This window comes from Tigriopus californicus, chromosome 5 (genome assembly GCF_007210705.1).
Source record: "Tigriopus californicus strain San Diego chromosome 5, Tcal_SD_v2.1, whole genome shotgun sequence".
Lineage (NCBI taxonomy): Eukaryota > Metazoa > Arthropoda > Copepoda > Harpacticoida > Harpacticidae > Tigriopus > Tigriopus californicus.
The window spans coordinates 7,904,294-7,920,015 of record NC_081444.1 but is presented as its reverse complement, the minus strand read 5'-3'; the positions used below and the strand labels follow the sequence as shown (position 1 = coordinate 7,920,015).

The 15,722-nt window shown below is 41.3% G+C and overlaps 2 protein-coding genes across 3 annotated transcripts in view; one reads left to right on the top strand and one right to left on the bottom strand.

The window, feature by feature from the left end:
• Positions 1-7: 7 nt before the first annotated feature.
• Positions 8-5,318, bottom strand: LOC131881013 (sialic acid synthase-like). 2 transcript variants are annotated; one of them, XM_059227760.1, is made up of 4 exons: positions 5,277-5,318; positions 3,042-3,309; positions 410-1,350; positions 8-340 (listed from the first exon to the last, which is right to left on the bottom strand). In XM_059227760.1, exons 2-4 carry the CDS (start codon positions 3,094-3,096, stop codon positions 224-226), a joined length of 1,113 nt encoding a protein of 370 aa, XP_059083743.1. In that variant the 5' UTR covers positions 3,097-3,309; positions 5,277-5,318; the 3' UTR covers positions 8-223. The 2 variants fall into 2 exon arrangements, with proteins under 2 accessions (XP_059083743.1, XP_059083742.1); XM_059227759.1 differs by lacking the exons at positions 8-340; positions 410-1,350 and having other exon boundaries at positions 1,561-3,309; positions 5,277-5,313.
• Positions 5,319-8,998: 3,680 nt separating this feature from the next.
• The window catches only part of LOC131881016 (uncharacterized), an 11,076-nt gene continuing 4,352 nt past the window's right edge, over positions 8,999-15,722 (top strand). Inside the window, exon 1 of the mRNA XM_059227763.1 lies at positions 8,999-9,327. Coding sequence (XP_059083746.1) covers positions 9,107-9,327 — 221 coding nt within the window. The 5' untranslated portion in view covers positions 8,999-9,106. The remainder of the gene's footprint in view (positions 9,328-15,722) is intronic.

Genomic DNA, 15,722 nt, shown 5'->3' with positions numbered 1-15,722 from the left:
CAATGTATGCACTGCTTCCTTTATAATCATCCCCGGTACAGAGTTTTTAATCCTTCCTAATAGTCTCTGACACGGGCAATTCTGAAGGTGGGACTTTCCAGACAATGATGAGAAAAGACTTCTGAAAGAGGTTCATGAACTCTAACAAATCCACTCAGTGTTCTCATTATCGCTCTATGGGAAGATTAAAGAACAAATAAATAGTTCATCAATCCGGATCCATCTAAATCGGCTGCACCATCCACGATTGAAGAGCGTCTTCTTTTTCAATGTCAACTAAAGAGAGTTTTCCAATCAAGCTGTCCAAAGCAGTTCCGTCAATTCCTTGTGGCGTGGCAACCTAAAACAATTGTAAAGATGATATTCTAGAACCGAGTGACCTATGACGTGTATCACAAAATTCGGTTACCTTAACAGTCACCTGGGAAGGCTCGATGACACATCCAAGAGGGATATTGGTTGTGGCCACCACAGATTTGCCCAATTTATGGTAGCACTCCAATTCGCATTGTGGCATCTCCTTAATTCCACTACCCAAACTTGCTTCCAGAATACGAATCTGACTCATGAGATCTTGCAAGTCTTTCAGATTGAGTGAACAACTATGATCTGCCCCTTTCATGGTCTTGTCCAGGGTCACATGTCTCTCAATGATCTTGGCACCTAAGGCAATCGCCCCTAACGTTGACACGAAGCCTTGTTCATGGCCCGAATAACCGACATTGATATCAGGAAATCGATTTTTGTACGTAGTAATCACGTTCAGGTTAATGGCGTGAATTGGCGTTGGATATGCGCTTGTACAATGTAGAAGAGCAAAATTCGGTCGTTGAAATGACTTCATCCGATCGTACACATTGATCACGTCGCTCATATTGCACATACCAGTGGAAAGAATCAGGTTAACATTGGACTGCTTGCCAATATAGTCGAGCAGTTCCCCGTTGTTAATGTCTCCAGAGCCAATTTTGATGAAGGGCAACTGCATTTGCAACAAGAACTTCGCTGCATCCACGTCCATGGCCGACGATGACATAAGAATGTCTTGGGAATCTGCGTAATCCTTCAGACGCTTGAATTCTTGCGTAGTGAAATCCAACACTCGTTTATGCTCTCCATACAAAGTGGCCCAGCTCCGATCGTTGTCGTAAGATCTATGAAGAGCCTCGGGGGTAAATTTGTGCTCCAAATGGCCTCTTTGGAACTTGACGCAATCGACTCCGGCTAGCTTGGATCGTTTGATGAGTTCACACGCCAGAGTGAAGTCACCTTGGTGATTTTGACCTATCTCGGCAATGAAGAAGGCCGGATGAGCGGGTCCTATGCATTTCCCTAGCCCTAGATGAATGTCTAAAAGAGGAATGAATGGGTTAGTTAAGTTAGTCTTCATGATCAATGACGTATAACCTCACTAGATCCCGCTAAATCTCTTATGTTTGGAAGTAAACACTAGATTACACAAACTAAAATGAAAAAAAAAAAAAAATGCCGGTACTTTCCGAGAAAATAAGTTGCTGACTTTTGGATCAAATGTACTAGATCGAAAAACAAACGAAAAAATTCTGGTTGAATGATTTTTTATTTCGGTTACCATCTAGAAAGAGCAATTTCAATGACCTGAAGACTAAACTCAAAACGAGCAATCATGCTTGGATCTGCGAGCTGATCTCCTGATTGATTTCGAAGTAGCTCTCGCGTTTCATTTATCATGGTTTGAGCTCGCTTCACCACGTTTGGCATTTTGTCCTCGATTATGGATTTCACGCCATGCGATCCGTCTGAGTCCCAGGCCTTTAAACAGTAGGAACAGTTGAGGATAGCCACCCACTCAGGGGCACAATCCAGGTTTTCAAGGGTGTCTCGGATGTCGAGGATATCACTGAGAAAACCTGTTATCTGATGTTTATCAAGTATCTCAAAATCCCTGATGAACAAGTCCTTCAGATTTGAAACCACCCAACTTCTAACACTAGCGCCATTAGGTCCGGCACTTCGGTGTATTCGCATAAGGAGAAACACTTTGGCTGAAGGCTTGAACTTGGAGTACAATTTGGCTTGGAGGCTAAATAGAGTTCGTGCTTGTAATTCGGGTATTCCTTGGTCGCTGTTCATCTTATTGGTCAGCCATTTGAATAGCGAGTCCATGTCCGAAAAAGTGGCCCAATCTGTTTCCAAGCTCTCGCGTTGAATTCTTGAGCAACAACAATCCAGGAGGCTAATCAGCACAGATACAATCTCCATTGAATTCATTTCAGTCGTACTAGTGTTAAAAGGACGGAAGGCTGTAAGGTGAACTTTCAGCATAAAAAGCGGACTATAAACTTGAGGAAAAGATCCAACTTTATTGCAAATCTCGTGGAAAGAGAGAAGTCGACCCAAGTACTGATAATTTCTTGGGTCTTCGTCCGTTTCTTCGGTCCAATCCAATATATTTACGCCATTAGGATTGAGACAGACCAACGTCTCTACCAGAATGCCTTGATCTTTAACAGAGTCAGGGTTTCTCAGCAACATTTTGGCGCAAAAATAAACACCTCGGGATAACACAATCTTTTGAACTCGATCAGAAACCTCATGGCTTTTTGACAACGGGTAAAAAAAGCGATCCAGCATTTCCGCCAGCGAGAATTTCACGCTTTTGGATTCTAGGATGTCCAGCAACGAGTCTACGATGAATTCCCACAACTTAGAATTCTGAGCCTTGAGAAATGCATGTTTGAGCAAAATAAGAATAGCAGGGGCATGCAATTTCTCGTTGATTTCGTAATCCCACGACAAGACGATAATCACAAGGAACTTAAGATCTTCGCAATCCCTGATAAACCATTCGCATAGTGCATTATACTGACGGGTCAGCTCGGGTGTGGTGTTGCAAATGGGATAGCTGCGCACTAAAAGCAGAGCTAACCACTCCGTGGGTTCAGTTCCGGAGGCATCGGACAGTTCTCCAGGACACTCCTCTGACACGAACATAGCTAGATCAGCTTCAGGCTGGCCCAAACGATTCAAGCACAATCTAATGAAATCCAAAGTTGATTCACCTTCGGGTAAGGAGGAAGTTTTGCCCTCAGCGGACGTCGAGGCTATGGTGGACATGGTATATGGCAATTATCTTGGACTACGGAGGGGGCTTAGCAGGTGTTTGGAAGCATCTCAGTCCCAACGGGATGGCTTGATCTTAGCTTGGATCGATCCGTCTTCGTTGAGGCTGTTGTATTGACGATGCTTTTGAGGATTCATGGAGAGAAAGATGAGATATCCACAACATGAGAGGAACACCACAGTACCAAAGGCAGCCACAAATGGTCGCTACAATAAAGCAAATAAATAAAGCAAATCGATCCGCCTTTGGAATGCCACGAAACCAGGGGAGCGTTCATGTTAATATAGCTCAAAAGTGTTAGCATGAACGTTTATATTGCACTCGCCATAGACCACATACTATGTGGAGTGGTTATACGAATCAATGGGATTCTTATTCTAGTATAAAAAGAGGTCAAGAGACTCGGCAATTCACCAGCCAGGTCAGGGGTTTCCACTGACACTGCCGCTGCGGCCATGGCGCTGGCAACTTACGGGTTTGGCATAGAGCTCAAAGTTAAGCGTTCGGAAAGCGGGCGAGGTCTGAACGGATTGGATCCCGGCGTTCTCAGCTCCTTTGAACCATTTCCTCAAGCTCGCCAACATTGCGCCCGTGAATTAGCTTCAATGCGGGCCTTGGCCACCTTCTGGAGCAAACGCGTAAACAACTTGAAATGCCTCGTTAATCCGTTTGAGTAAAAAACACGGACAGTCACGTTATGGACGTTACCCAGTATGAAAATCCACTCAACAGTTGCTGCATCAAAAGCTGTCATTTGGAGAGACCATGAAGTAAAATCAGGGTTGCCAAAGTATTGTTCATTGTTGCTGCCACTTCAGAACCCAAAGTATGATCCAACTTTGCCAAAACAATTAGCAAATCATTTAGAATGCCAGACTTGTCCTTGAGTTGCTACATGTTTTTTCCTACAGAAATGGATTATTCCTAATTAAAATGAAGACATTCAAAGAATCTGAGGAGCTGCAAAACCTTCACAGGGTTTTGAAGGACACATTGATGTAAAAAGTTTCAGCCTCATATTAAAAGATTACATTGCTAAAGGATTCAGTGGTCATGGGATCAAACCCATGAACCCGAGCAATGCTTGGTCGCACGTTAACCAATTGCACTACATCCATCTCCCCTTTTTATTATTATCCAATAAATCATTCTTGTTTTTGGATATAATGATCACATTGCCTAAAACTTTGGCTAGTCCTGTGTTGACAGCCATATTTCATCCAACTGGAGTTGCTGTGAACCAGACCCAAAGGTGCAGCATCAGTTCAGGACCAAATCCCAGGTACAAGCCTTAGAGGGCTATCTATGGTCATGCATTGAATATGATTGATATGATCAATTTTCATGGAATTTCTACTTAACTGGAATACCTAGGTCCTCTCCACAATACCATCCCTTAGATTTACAGACATGCAGATTTCCCTTTAGATGATTTTTCCACTAAGGAATTCCCCCAGGATATTGAGGTTGAAAAAATTGTATGATTAAGCACGTCCTTTGGAGGCATTTTGAAATGAGCCACTTGTTAGAGATTGCGTCACAATTTTGGACTTAGCAGAAGTATTGACTTTGGTCAGTTTGGACTGGTGTGAGTCTGTCAAAAAGCTAGAAATCTCACAACTCTTCCAACATTAATAAACACTTCATAGGACAGCGTAATTGGTTTAACTATTTGGCAAAGTGGGATCATGTGTTCAAATTCCTTCTTTGTGTGGACTGTGGATTGGTGGAACTTGCTTCCCCTGGGAATGATTCTAAGTGTCTTGTCCTTCAAGAAGTTGGTTAGTACTAAGAGAGCAGAATGGGACTAATTTCACTATTCAATGCCCTTTCCTCTATTGCTGTCTGAACTGTCAGTTCTCTGTGCCTAGAGCTTTATGTGTCTACCTTGAACTGTCCCTGTACCCATATGCAATGCTTGGTATATTGCTGCTTGGTGGCTGGGGGTTTTTTTCTCTTTTCTCTTTCTTTCGTTCTTCCCAATTATTCGTATTTTTTTTCTTTCATCCATTTACTTTTTCTCACACAATGTGTTTTCAAGTGGCAGCAACAATGAACAATATTTTGGCAACCCTGATTTTACTTCATGGTCTCTCCAAATGACAGCTTTTGATGCAGCAACTGTTGAGTGGATTTTCATACTGCGTAACGTCCATACAGTCACGTTCATTACCTGGTCAAGATTTCCAATTGTTTGGGATCAGATCAGGACCTTCAAATCAGGGTTGACAAATCTTCACTTTGACAAAGTGTTCTTGGGTTGGACTTGGATGACATTTCATTATAGATTTTTGTTTTCTAGAGTCAAGAAGCATTTCCATCTGTTTTTCTTTCAACGAGGTTAGATCAAATTTTTTGGCCAGGGTTCAATCTCAATCTTGATGGCAACTCTGTCATGGTCGAACACAGTAAACTAAAGAGGCATCACCTTTAGAACACAAAGCTGAAAGGAGGTTTCGTGAACGGAAAAAGGAACTGTAGACACCACCCATTAAAGATGCTCCATTAAGCATTTGTAGTACTCACGAGTTTCAGGAAATTTAGGATGTCTAGGTATTCGCCATTTTTATAAAGCCAATATAATTCAGTTGTGTCTTTGCTCATGCTCTCTCTTCACCATTAGCCATACCCGCACTAATTCATTCAGTTCTATATAAACCTGTTCTTTAAACAGAATAAACCATTTCCACAAAATGTCCAAAATTGGGGTATTGCACAATATATTTCCTTGAAGTTCTTTCACTTCATATGGCTCATGTGCTACCCGCAGCTTGAAATATGCGCTTTGTGGCGTCAGCATGTCAAATATTTAAAAGTGGAATCTTACAAATTTTAGTATTCCCCCCCAAAATGCAGACAAATAAGTTTTGCAAATGACTTAAATCTTTTAGATTTTTTGAAAATGACCCAAGTGTGAACTTTTCGAGTTATCTCAATGTTTCTTCACAACCCAAAAATTCCTAGGTTTTGTCCATGTCCGATTGTTTCTCCGTCTGAGAGTATGGAATTTGGGTCTACAAGCTACCTTGAACAAGTCAGGAAGGAGAATTGAACCGGGGTCCTCGTTCTTGTTAAGCATGCTATAACCACCAAATCGTGTCTCGCCCCCTTTCTTTGCATTTCTGTTAGCCGTTGAGTATGTTGGACCAAGAAAACATGTAATAATAAGTAAGGATTGGAAAGATTTTTTACTAGAATACTGCCCATTCGTTCCCTCAATTTTATTGCCTACTAGCAGTAAGCTACCTAAATTTGGAGGATATGTAGAAATCGATCGATTTTGATCGTAATGACTCGGAACTGGGATTCTAGACGAATTAGTGAAGTGAAAGGTCCAAATCATAATGGGTTACAAAAATGATAAATCAAATAATAAATGGACTTACATTCCCTACTTCTGAGGGTGCTTTGTGAGTCAGTCACTACCAAACAATGAGCCGATTGGGCTGATTTCTCTGCATTAAATTGTAATGCGTTTGTGTTGGTTTTGGCGAAGTCCATAGAAATATTAACTATAGTTAGTGACCCGGGTCACATAATGTCCCGGAAAGAAAGGGCGTTCATTTCGTGTTACGAGTAGCTTACACATATAGCAATCTTTCCGTTTCGTTTGGGCCGTGTGACGTTGTATTAAGGATCCTTATTGCTTATTGAAAAGCCTCGAATCTTCGGTACTCTAGTTCGGCAAAGCAAACGATTGAAGTGGGTCCCATCCAACGAGCTCACATCTTTACAAAAAGACATTGGTTGCAGGCCGGTTCAGCCTTATTTTCTATTTTAAGGCAAAAGTTTGCGAAAAATATCATCAAACAAAATATCCTGATATTCAAAGTGGCTGACTGGAGGTGCTGTCAATCACTTTCAACCTAACAAAACATCTTGATACATTTGGGACCCGACTACATGGACTTATATTTGCTATCCAAAAGTGCGATGTTTTTTGGCAGGGGCCTAATGGATTACGGGCCCTGTTCTCCCAGCCCACCATATCTCAGGCCTCATTTAAAGACTGCAACAAAGACCAAAACAGTGAAGAAGTGTAGTATTTGATTGACGAAACAGAAGAACAAAAACATCCCGAGAGGCTTAAAGCGAAAACTACAGCTGAGACAAGGTTGTCCCAGTTTCGTTTAAATGCCTGATTCGAAACAAATTTCTCTTCCAACCAATGCCTGTGTAATCTTTTCGGTCGGGTTCTTGGCATTCCTTAACATCAGCTCTCTGACTGGGTAAAAGGTATACGTCTGGTGGATGTACAACAAATGTGAGTGTGTGTACGTGTACGTGTGCAGGAAGAGCCGATTTGGCCGAGACTCAAGAGAGCTGGCTGCCTTTTTAATAGCTGGTCGTGTGGCGGGACGTTTGCATCTCTTTTCTATCAAGATAAGAAAAAACAGAGAATGCTTTTTAAACCAACTAGGTCTTCCCTTAAACCGGCCAAAATCCATGATATGGGGAGAGCAGTACCGTGCCTACCTCTCCACAATGGCAGGCCGAATTCTTGCTGCCAAAAGTAACCCCATCGAGTTGGTCTCGCTTCTGTACTCTTCTTCTTCTTCTTCTTCTTTTTCTTCGTCTTTTTGGGCCTGTTATGTTCTGCTTTTGCTCTTGATGCTTTTTCTCTTCCGTTCCTGACTTCTCACTCTTCTCACTTATCGCTCTCTCACTCCATAAGAGTGTGTGTCTAAGTTAGTGGGTGCGTGTAAAGAGCCTGAGCGGATTAGGAGACTTCTTCGTTTGGTAGGCCTTATTGCTAGGACTGGGAGAAGGGAAACTTTTCCGCCTTTGTACTGAAACTCCCAGAATGAACGACGCTCGTCAACGCTCACATGTATGCTCGCGGCTCTCACATATGGATGGGTACTACGACTGGATCCCCGCACGGATTTTTATTCTACATGATGTTCCACATAGGTATCTGGTCTGTTTGGTTTGTACTAATAGTAGAGCGAGCTCTGCCACCACCAACCACATAGGCAGTCATCCATATGCCTTGTGCATCCATCCATCCTTCCATCCGTCCACTTGTGTACATACGTACGTACGTAGGGTTGGCTTTAACTTTCTTCCTAGGTGGAATCGGCCCAGGCTCAGGCGAGGCATATGTAGAAGCCGGCGCACTGTCAATGTCAGAGCCCTGAGACGAGCAACATCATGACGCTGACGATGCTGATGATGATCATCATCATCATCTCCATCAACATGACCATCCACAAGAAATCAGGTCCACACGCACGCTTGTATGCACACATCCACACACGCACACATGCTGGAGGATTTTAAAGCCATCGTCTTGGTCTTGGTGGTGGTTTTCGTCTTCGTCGGGTCGAAGCAGGCCCCACGACGACTTGGCGGCCAAAGCACAACCCAACGCCACCACCTTCTCGCCCTCACCTGAATCTCAACCAGAACACCGCTATACCGTTATGTCCTACATCGAGAAGCGAATTTGTGAAATTTCTCTTAGTAAATGAACGAACCACCGCACAGGTGAAACTCAGTCAGACTTCATCCCTTGAATGGGAAAGGAGCTCAAAAATACTCTCTTCGTGGATTGCCATCTTTAACTTCGGCTTTACTATCAACATCATCATCATCATCATCATCTTCTTCTTCATCGTTTTGAACCTTCAGACCGAGTTCGTCTCCCTTTTGACAAGAAGGCCTGATCTCCCCAATTATAAGAACTGGGAATTTTACGGTGGCATTCGGTCCTGCAAATTTGTCGACAATGCCCCTTGAAATCCCAGTTTTTGAGAAAGCAACGAGAAAGGGAGCACGAGAACGCGAGAGCACCAAGCTACCAATCCACCAACCAAGTAAGCAAGCAAGGCACCAAGGAACCAAGGAGCCAAGGAATCAACCCACAAGAAGGCAGCTGTACGATTGGTGAGAGAGAAAACACACAGAGATAGGAACAGATCCACTCTTGGAATACGCAGGAACAAAAAGAGACGAAAGGAGAAGGCGTCAACAAAGTGGCAAACTTGTGCCTATCTTAAAATGGGTGTTTACGGGGTTTTGTGTCTCTTTTTGGCAGTTCATCTAGACCTGGTGACCAGCAACCTGACCAAGAAGATAAAGGTTATCGATGGCTTCGTGAGTAGCAAGAACAATCTCGTGGACATCAACGAGGTGCTTCTCTTCCGGATCGGCACCAGACAGATCGACTTCACCATCAACGTTCAAGAACAGGATCCCAGCCTTCAAAACTGTTCGGGAAGGTATGTGCACCCTACGTACGTGAAATTGATGGGACAACAAAGCTTGGTCAACATTTGAAAATGAATTGTCAAATCAGGTACAACTTAGTAACTGTCATTTTCCACATGTTCCTGCCTGCCTGCCTGCCTGCCTGCCTGCCTGCCTGCCTGACTGACTGATAGAGTACGTACAGTATCTATAGAATTGGAAGCCGTCGAGTAAAAACAGCAACGAACGGAGCCCAAAGGCTAGCTACTCGTAGGAGATGGGACTACACTTCTATGTACATACTATGCTTCTATTCTTCTGTTGGCAGGGAGGCTGAGGTGAAAATGGACGTTGCTGTACAAAGCACTATTCTGGCTCAGAAAACCAATGAACTGGCTAGGGAGGGATGAAATAGAATTCCCAGAGTTTTGAGCCATTGCTAAGACACTTGTGTGCATAAGATGTTGAAAATCACTATCAAACCGTCAATTACGTGAATGAAACGTTGATCGTTCTCGGGGACCAGTCCAAGTTGGAGGCAACAATTAGACTGTATCACAATTAGCAGAGACAACCCGACATGAGGTGGTTTTTGGCTTTTAAAATTCCAAAACTAAGCTCTCTTGTAACTTTACTTCAATTCAAAGCTGTGATCAAACAAATCCATTGGGAAAAAAATCACTCACCAAGAACATTTCCTCCCCTTTAAAAGTCTCCTTTTATTGCCTCAAATTGAAGCCGGAATCATTCGTACATCCTTTATTAAGCGCGTTTCAGCTTCCAACACGGCAACATGGACGAATTTTAAATGCAATTAAACATTGAAGACTCTCAAAAAGATTTGTTCACCTAGACAGCAATAAATATCGAGTCAGAAATGCAATCAGTCTCATGATCAGCCAAACTTATTGACAAATGGTATAAACCAATTTAGTCATACACTTGTTTTCAAGGATCTTATACAATTCTTTAAACCTATTGAGACACCTTTGCAAAGATTTAAGGACCTTTCACAGGATCATGACACCTCGTCGATAGACATATCCTGTCATTGATCTGTCTTGGTCATTGTTTTGCAAAGCTGAGGTACAGCACTCAATGAACAACTTTTTAATGACTACTTTTTGGTAATTCGCCTGTTTCTGTTTGACATTCAAAATATTGAAAAGAAAGCCAGTGGCTGTTGGGAGCATTGGGAAAAAACCGCTGTCCCCAAAACTATCAAATTAAATATGTCATAATAATGTCATTTGGTGTTTTTATTACGATGTACATCAGCCTTTTTTCATACTATCATTTTGGCTCACATAGTTTTGATCACCAGGTATCTTTTTCGTACTAATACATATCACTCGGAAATGATATTTAACTGCGAGTAAATCACATAACGAACTTATAGAGATGTGGACTGCGAATGGAAGCAAATATTTCTTATCTCCAACACCTTTCCCTTTATTCCAAATAAGCATCTGATACCACCACAAGATCTTGTTGAAGAACTTGACCAAACTTGGGACCAAAACTATGCATAGGGAACTCCGGAGAAATGTCCAAAGTTTTGTTGGAAACACAACATACAGTTCGAATTTTCGGCTTGCTCTTGGTCAGCTACATAAACTTTTGACAACATGACTATGAAACGAACCGCTTTACGAGTAAATAATAAGCAAATGCCCTACCTTTAAATGATGAGATCTACGTTTCTTATTTTATTTCTTTTTTTTCGAAAAGTGGCTCAGAGTTGATATAACCAAGAGCAGGCCGATTTGGAGGAAGGCTCGTTTAGAGTCCATATTTCTAGAAGTTCGTGATTACATCCATTCTGGATTTCTTAAAAAGTTATGTCGAAACGAAACAAGACGAGTGGAAAGAGTTCTTGTTTAAAAAAGCTATGATCCCTTCCTGAGCAAGTTGATGATCAATCCGTCATGGACAAATGCACTTGATTGCTTTCTGCTTTTACAATCGAAGCAACAACCATTTACCAGGCTACGTATAAGATTTTTCTAATACTCTTTGACGCCCGTATTTCATCATTCATCCCGTTTATTTACGTCAAGTATTGTTAAACAGACATTACATTAAGTGGTCGACACGTTTCAACTGTGGGCAATACATGTATACCGCCGACATAAGTTACCAACAATCCGATCTATTCCCACTGAGTGGACTTTTTAATCGTAGTAATTTGATTCTAAAATGATAAAAGAAGTTTAGTTGCGTAAGACAATAAACTATGAACACTCAAATATCTCGAAGTAAAGTCTCAGGAATTGAAAAGAAAAAGGATGCGAAATAGATATAACTACGAAACTAAAGGGATAAACCATTGGGCAATGCTAGTGTAGCTTTCTAACAAGAAAGGAGTCATCGGGTGAAAGCTTTTCGTTTCCTAACATGAAAGCTCTTTCAGTCCCTTAAACCACATCAGACCTAGAAAAGTAATCATATTACAATACTTAAAAAGTTCAGATGGACTAGAAAAGACTAATGTCACTTTCAACAATCTTACGATATCGATGCCATTTTTTCCACGGTGTGCGAAGTGTCGTATTAGACTTGTAGCCGTCTGAAGTTATAGTTGTTTCAGCCACATTCGCTTTTAAGGCTCTCATGTTATAACATGTTTGCAATACCCTAAGGTTCTAGAGGCCCACATTTTTGAGCCTTACCTAATTATTTGTATCATAATTTGGATGAGGATCATTTAATAAAGGTAAGTCGCTTTTGAGATCCCATTTATTTTACCTACAGTAATCCAAGTTGGCGAAAGGCAACATTTGCGACGAATGAATATGATAAGAAAGGATGCATTCCGCACAAGTTATTGCAAAAAGTACCCACCTAATCTTTTTGCAGCTAAAGCAACCATCCATAGGGGTGATATTTTATACACCAAAGGTCGGAAAGAACAAGTTTGATTTTCACTTAAATAGTTATCTTTACAAGTTTTGGTCAAACAAGCCACTGAAGGAAAATTTCAAGTTTTATAGAGATGTTAAAAGGGCAAAAATGGTTAAATATTATTTTTTCAAGACCTTAATGCTAATTTGGCTCGTAAGGAAGCAATTGTCTTTACTGGTTTCCTTTTCTTCATTACGTCAGTTTGACATCTGTAAGTAGAACAAGAAAAAAGAAAAAAAAATGCTGACACATAATAAACATATAACTCCAAGTTTATACATTGAACGGTGGGCCCTTACAAGTGAATTTTTCAACCGTACCAAGAATATGCTCCAAAATCTGGGCCACGATGACTTTAGGGGAGTTAAATAAGATTGAAAGAGTGCAAAAAAAGTTTTACGACATCTATTGCAGGTATGAAACACTTAAGCTATTGGGAATATATATATATGCTTTTTGCCCTAATCCGGGAATAAGATACAACGGTAGCGAGAGAAGAGGCATCACATGAAATTCGATGTACTTTCAATGCATCAGATAGAAAGTTAATGAAGGGCTTAAAATCCTCCTTTGGATACTAAACCGAGCACCAACGCTCTATGATATGCCACCTTGCCCTCTTTGACGATTCTATTGATTACTTGACTCACTGTTAAGTTTTAAACGAGGCTTAGATCGCTTTTTGCTAACAACCCCAGAGCAACCTTTCGTTCAAGGGTGCCCTAGAGCGGCATATTCGAACGCTTTACCCTTTATGGGACCATTTTTTTCTCATGAATTATGACTTACTGAGGAATTCATTCTCTTGTGTCGGTATCTAAAAAAAAAACGAGAAGTTCAATGCGAACAAAACCTTGTGAAAATGCGGACTAGTTAAAGCAACAAAGTTCTCTTCTTTTCTTTCTCGGACTCCTTCTTTGTTAATCTGTTAACCTGTATTATTCGTAGGAAAAAGGTAAGTGGTGATGCGTTGGTAGGTTTTTAAGTGGGAATATTGCAAGTTTTTGAACAAAATACCTGATCAATCCCGCATTAATAGACCAACCAGATCTACCAAATGAAATTCATTTGTGGATCAGATATCATATCGATATAGAAGTCATGTGCAAGAATAAGAAATATCAACCTAACAATGTGTGCCGCTGGGAATTTAATTCCTATTAGCGGTAAGGAAATCTGCAAAACACATCTAGGGTAACTCTAAGCCATGCAATGATTTCACTCACATTCAAAACATTTGGATGCCAATTAGGTAATGGAGAAGAACGCAGTCAAGATCGAATACCTTTAAGCCATCCCTCGAGAAACCGCAATAATAAATTCAACCATGTTTACAATGGAGAAAAGGTACTATTGCTAATTGCCACTTTTTCGTTTTCCGTGCCTTCCATCTTACATCTTGTAGTTTCAAGGGCCGACCCATAGTGTTCTATTTCTTGGCATGGCATTGCTCGGCTATGCAGAACGAAGGAAGATTCTACAACATACAAAAAAATTACATGGACTTAGTAACTTAGTAACAGATTGTCCCATCGACAAATTAAAATTTAAAATACCAGGGAATAAGTCCCAAAAGACAATTTTCAAAACGGAAGCTTGTGTTAATTGGGTTTGTCGTCAATGAATCCTACAAAACATTACACTAGCGTATGAGTTTGAAGTTTCGAATTGTCATGGCGGGGTATAATCAGAATTACATTCCTTTCCTAAATTATGTCTTATTAAAACCATTTCGTTCAAAGACATCTCGAGGTTTTGAATAGTCAAATGTCCAAGAAACTATTACCCTTCCACATCCCTACCAAAGAGTATATCAATATCAGTTTTAAACCAATCAAGATGACCCACATTGGTAGATCTTCACCCACCGTGTATAAGTTTTTGGCTGGAAACTTGACTGAGACTCACTTGACGAACGGTAAAAAGAGCCTTCTGTTGAAGATAAGAAACGTCATGTTCGAAGATCGACAAAGGCAATGGAGGCAAAAAACGAAGCTAATCGGTGAAATACGACGACTACACACTTCGATTCATGGGAACGGAGGGTCAGTCAATACCCATATGTTGCTCGTCTCAAAGTCCATTCATCACTTCGTTCCCACATTGAAGCTTTCAAACGGTTCATATATTCTGGCTTCTTGAGTTGATAGTAAAAGAGATCAACGCTATGAGTAATGGAAAATGTCGAAGTTGCCCTTGAATGGTCTCCATAACCATAGAGACCCTTGCTTGAGAGATTTGAACGCCTGTCAATGAGGAGTTGTGGTGAAAGTGCTAAAATAACACAAATGCTACAATCGTACGTACTGTTTCAAGTTTACTTTCATACTCGGCTATGAGGTCGCTGGCTGGCCTGGCATGCATGCACACTTTTGGTAGGAGCTTCTCTGCTGAACAGTGGTGGCCTATCTGATGATGGCTGAGAGGCTCTTTCAATCCATTCCTGAAAAGTTCATTCACCTCATATCATGTTTGAGAGTCGGTTGTCGCTTCATTCCTCCCTCCTCCTCCTCCTCCTCTCCTCGATCCTCACAGCTCAGCTCACGGAGCCGGTCTCAGCGACGCTCTCAAAATGAAAGTGAAGTCAGGCAATGCACGGGAAAACACTGGGGAAAATGGGCTGCTAGCTCGAAAATGGGTCGAGATTTCTTTAGGCCCTTGGAATGTTTAGATCAGGTTGGGCATAATTGGGCTGTTTGATGTTCCTGATGAAACCCACATTTCAAACAGTGCGCGACTACAACGCGAAATCAGGTGAAGTGAAAGTGTGGTCTGAAAAATGCCTTCACATTCGCAGAGCAATTGATCGACTCCTCAGAAAAAAAGAACTTAAAGTGAGCTAACTGTGATTCTTTAGAGGAGCGTCTGGCACATACTTCCATTTCAGATCGAATGGACAGAGTTGTTGCATGACCTAAATGCTATGTTGTTCAATGAAATATAAAAGAAACGTAACACCATGTTCATTCTAATATTAGATTTTATACGAAATGTTTCTTCGATGGATGAGGATGATGGTGTCAAATAATGACCCAGTAAATCCAATGTTCTCAGGGTTTTAGCTTGACAGAGGCTAGAAATGCCTGGTCTATCTCTAAAGCATCCGCATACCAAAAGAGTTTTACAAATGCGAGGAATTACTTGTTTGAATTTAGATGAAGATGCTCGATTCAAATTTGATCATTTTAAGCCTAAAATGTGACAATTTCATTTGTGAGGCATAACTTATGTTTGTTGAAAGAACGTCGGTTGTTGCTTAGAATACATTCTCTTTAGTGCAAAACTGAGATGGTTGGAGTACGGCTTTTGCTTGCTCTCTAGTAGAATCGATAATCAACAAGCCATGAAAGACTTCCAAAGAAATTATGCGAGAAAAGCATCTGACCTGGTTTCACTTTTGGTCTTAAAGCAAGCATTAGTTGATGCCCTGTTTTACCAAATGATAACATTGGGTTCTTGACCGAGTCAAGTCTCCTTGGCCAAACTCGACCCATCATGGAGCCGATTGCTCTGTTGAGGCCAT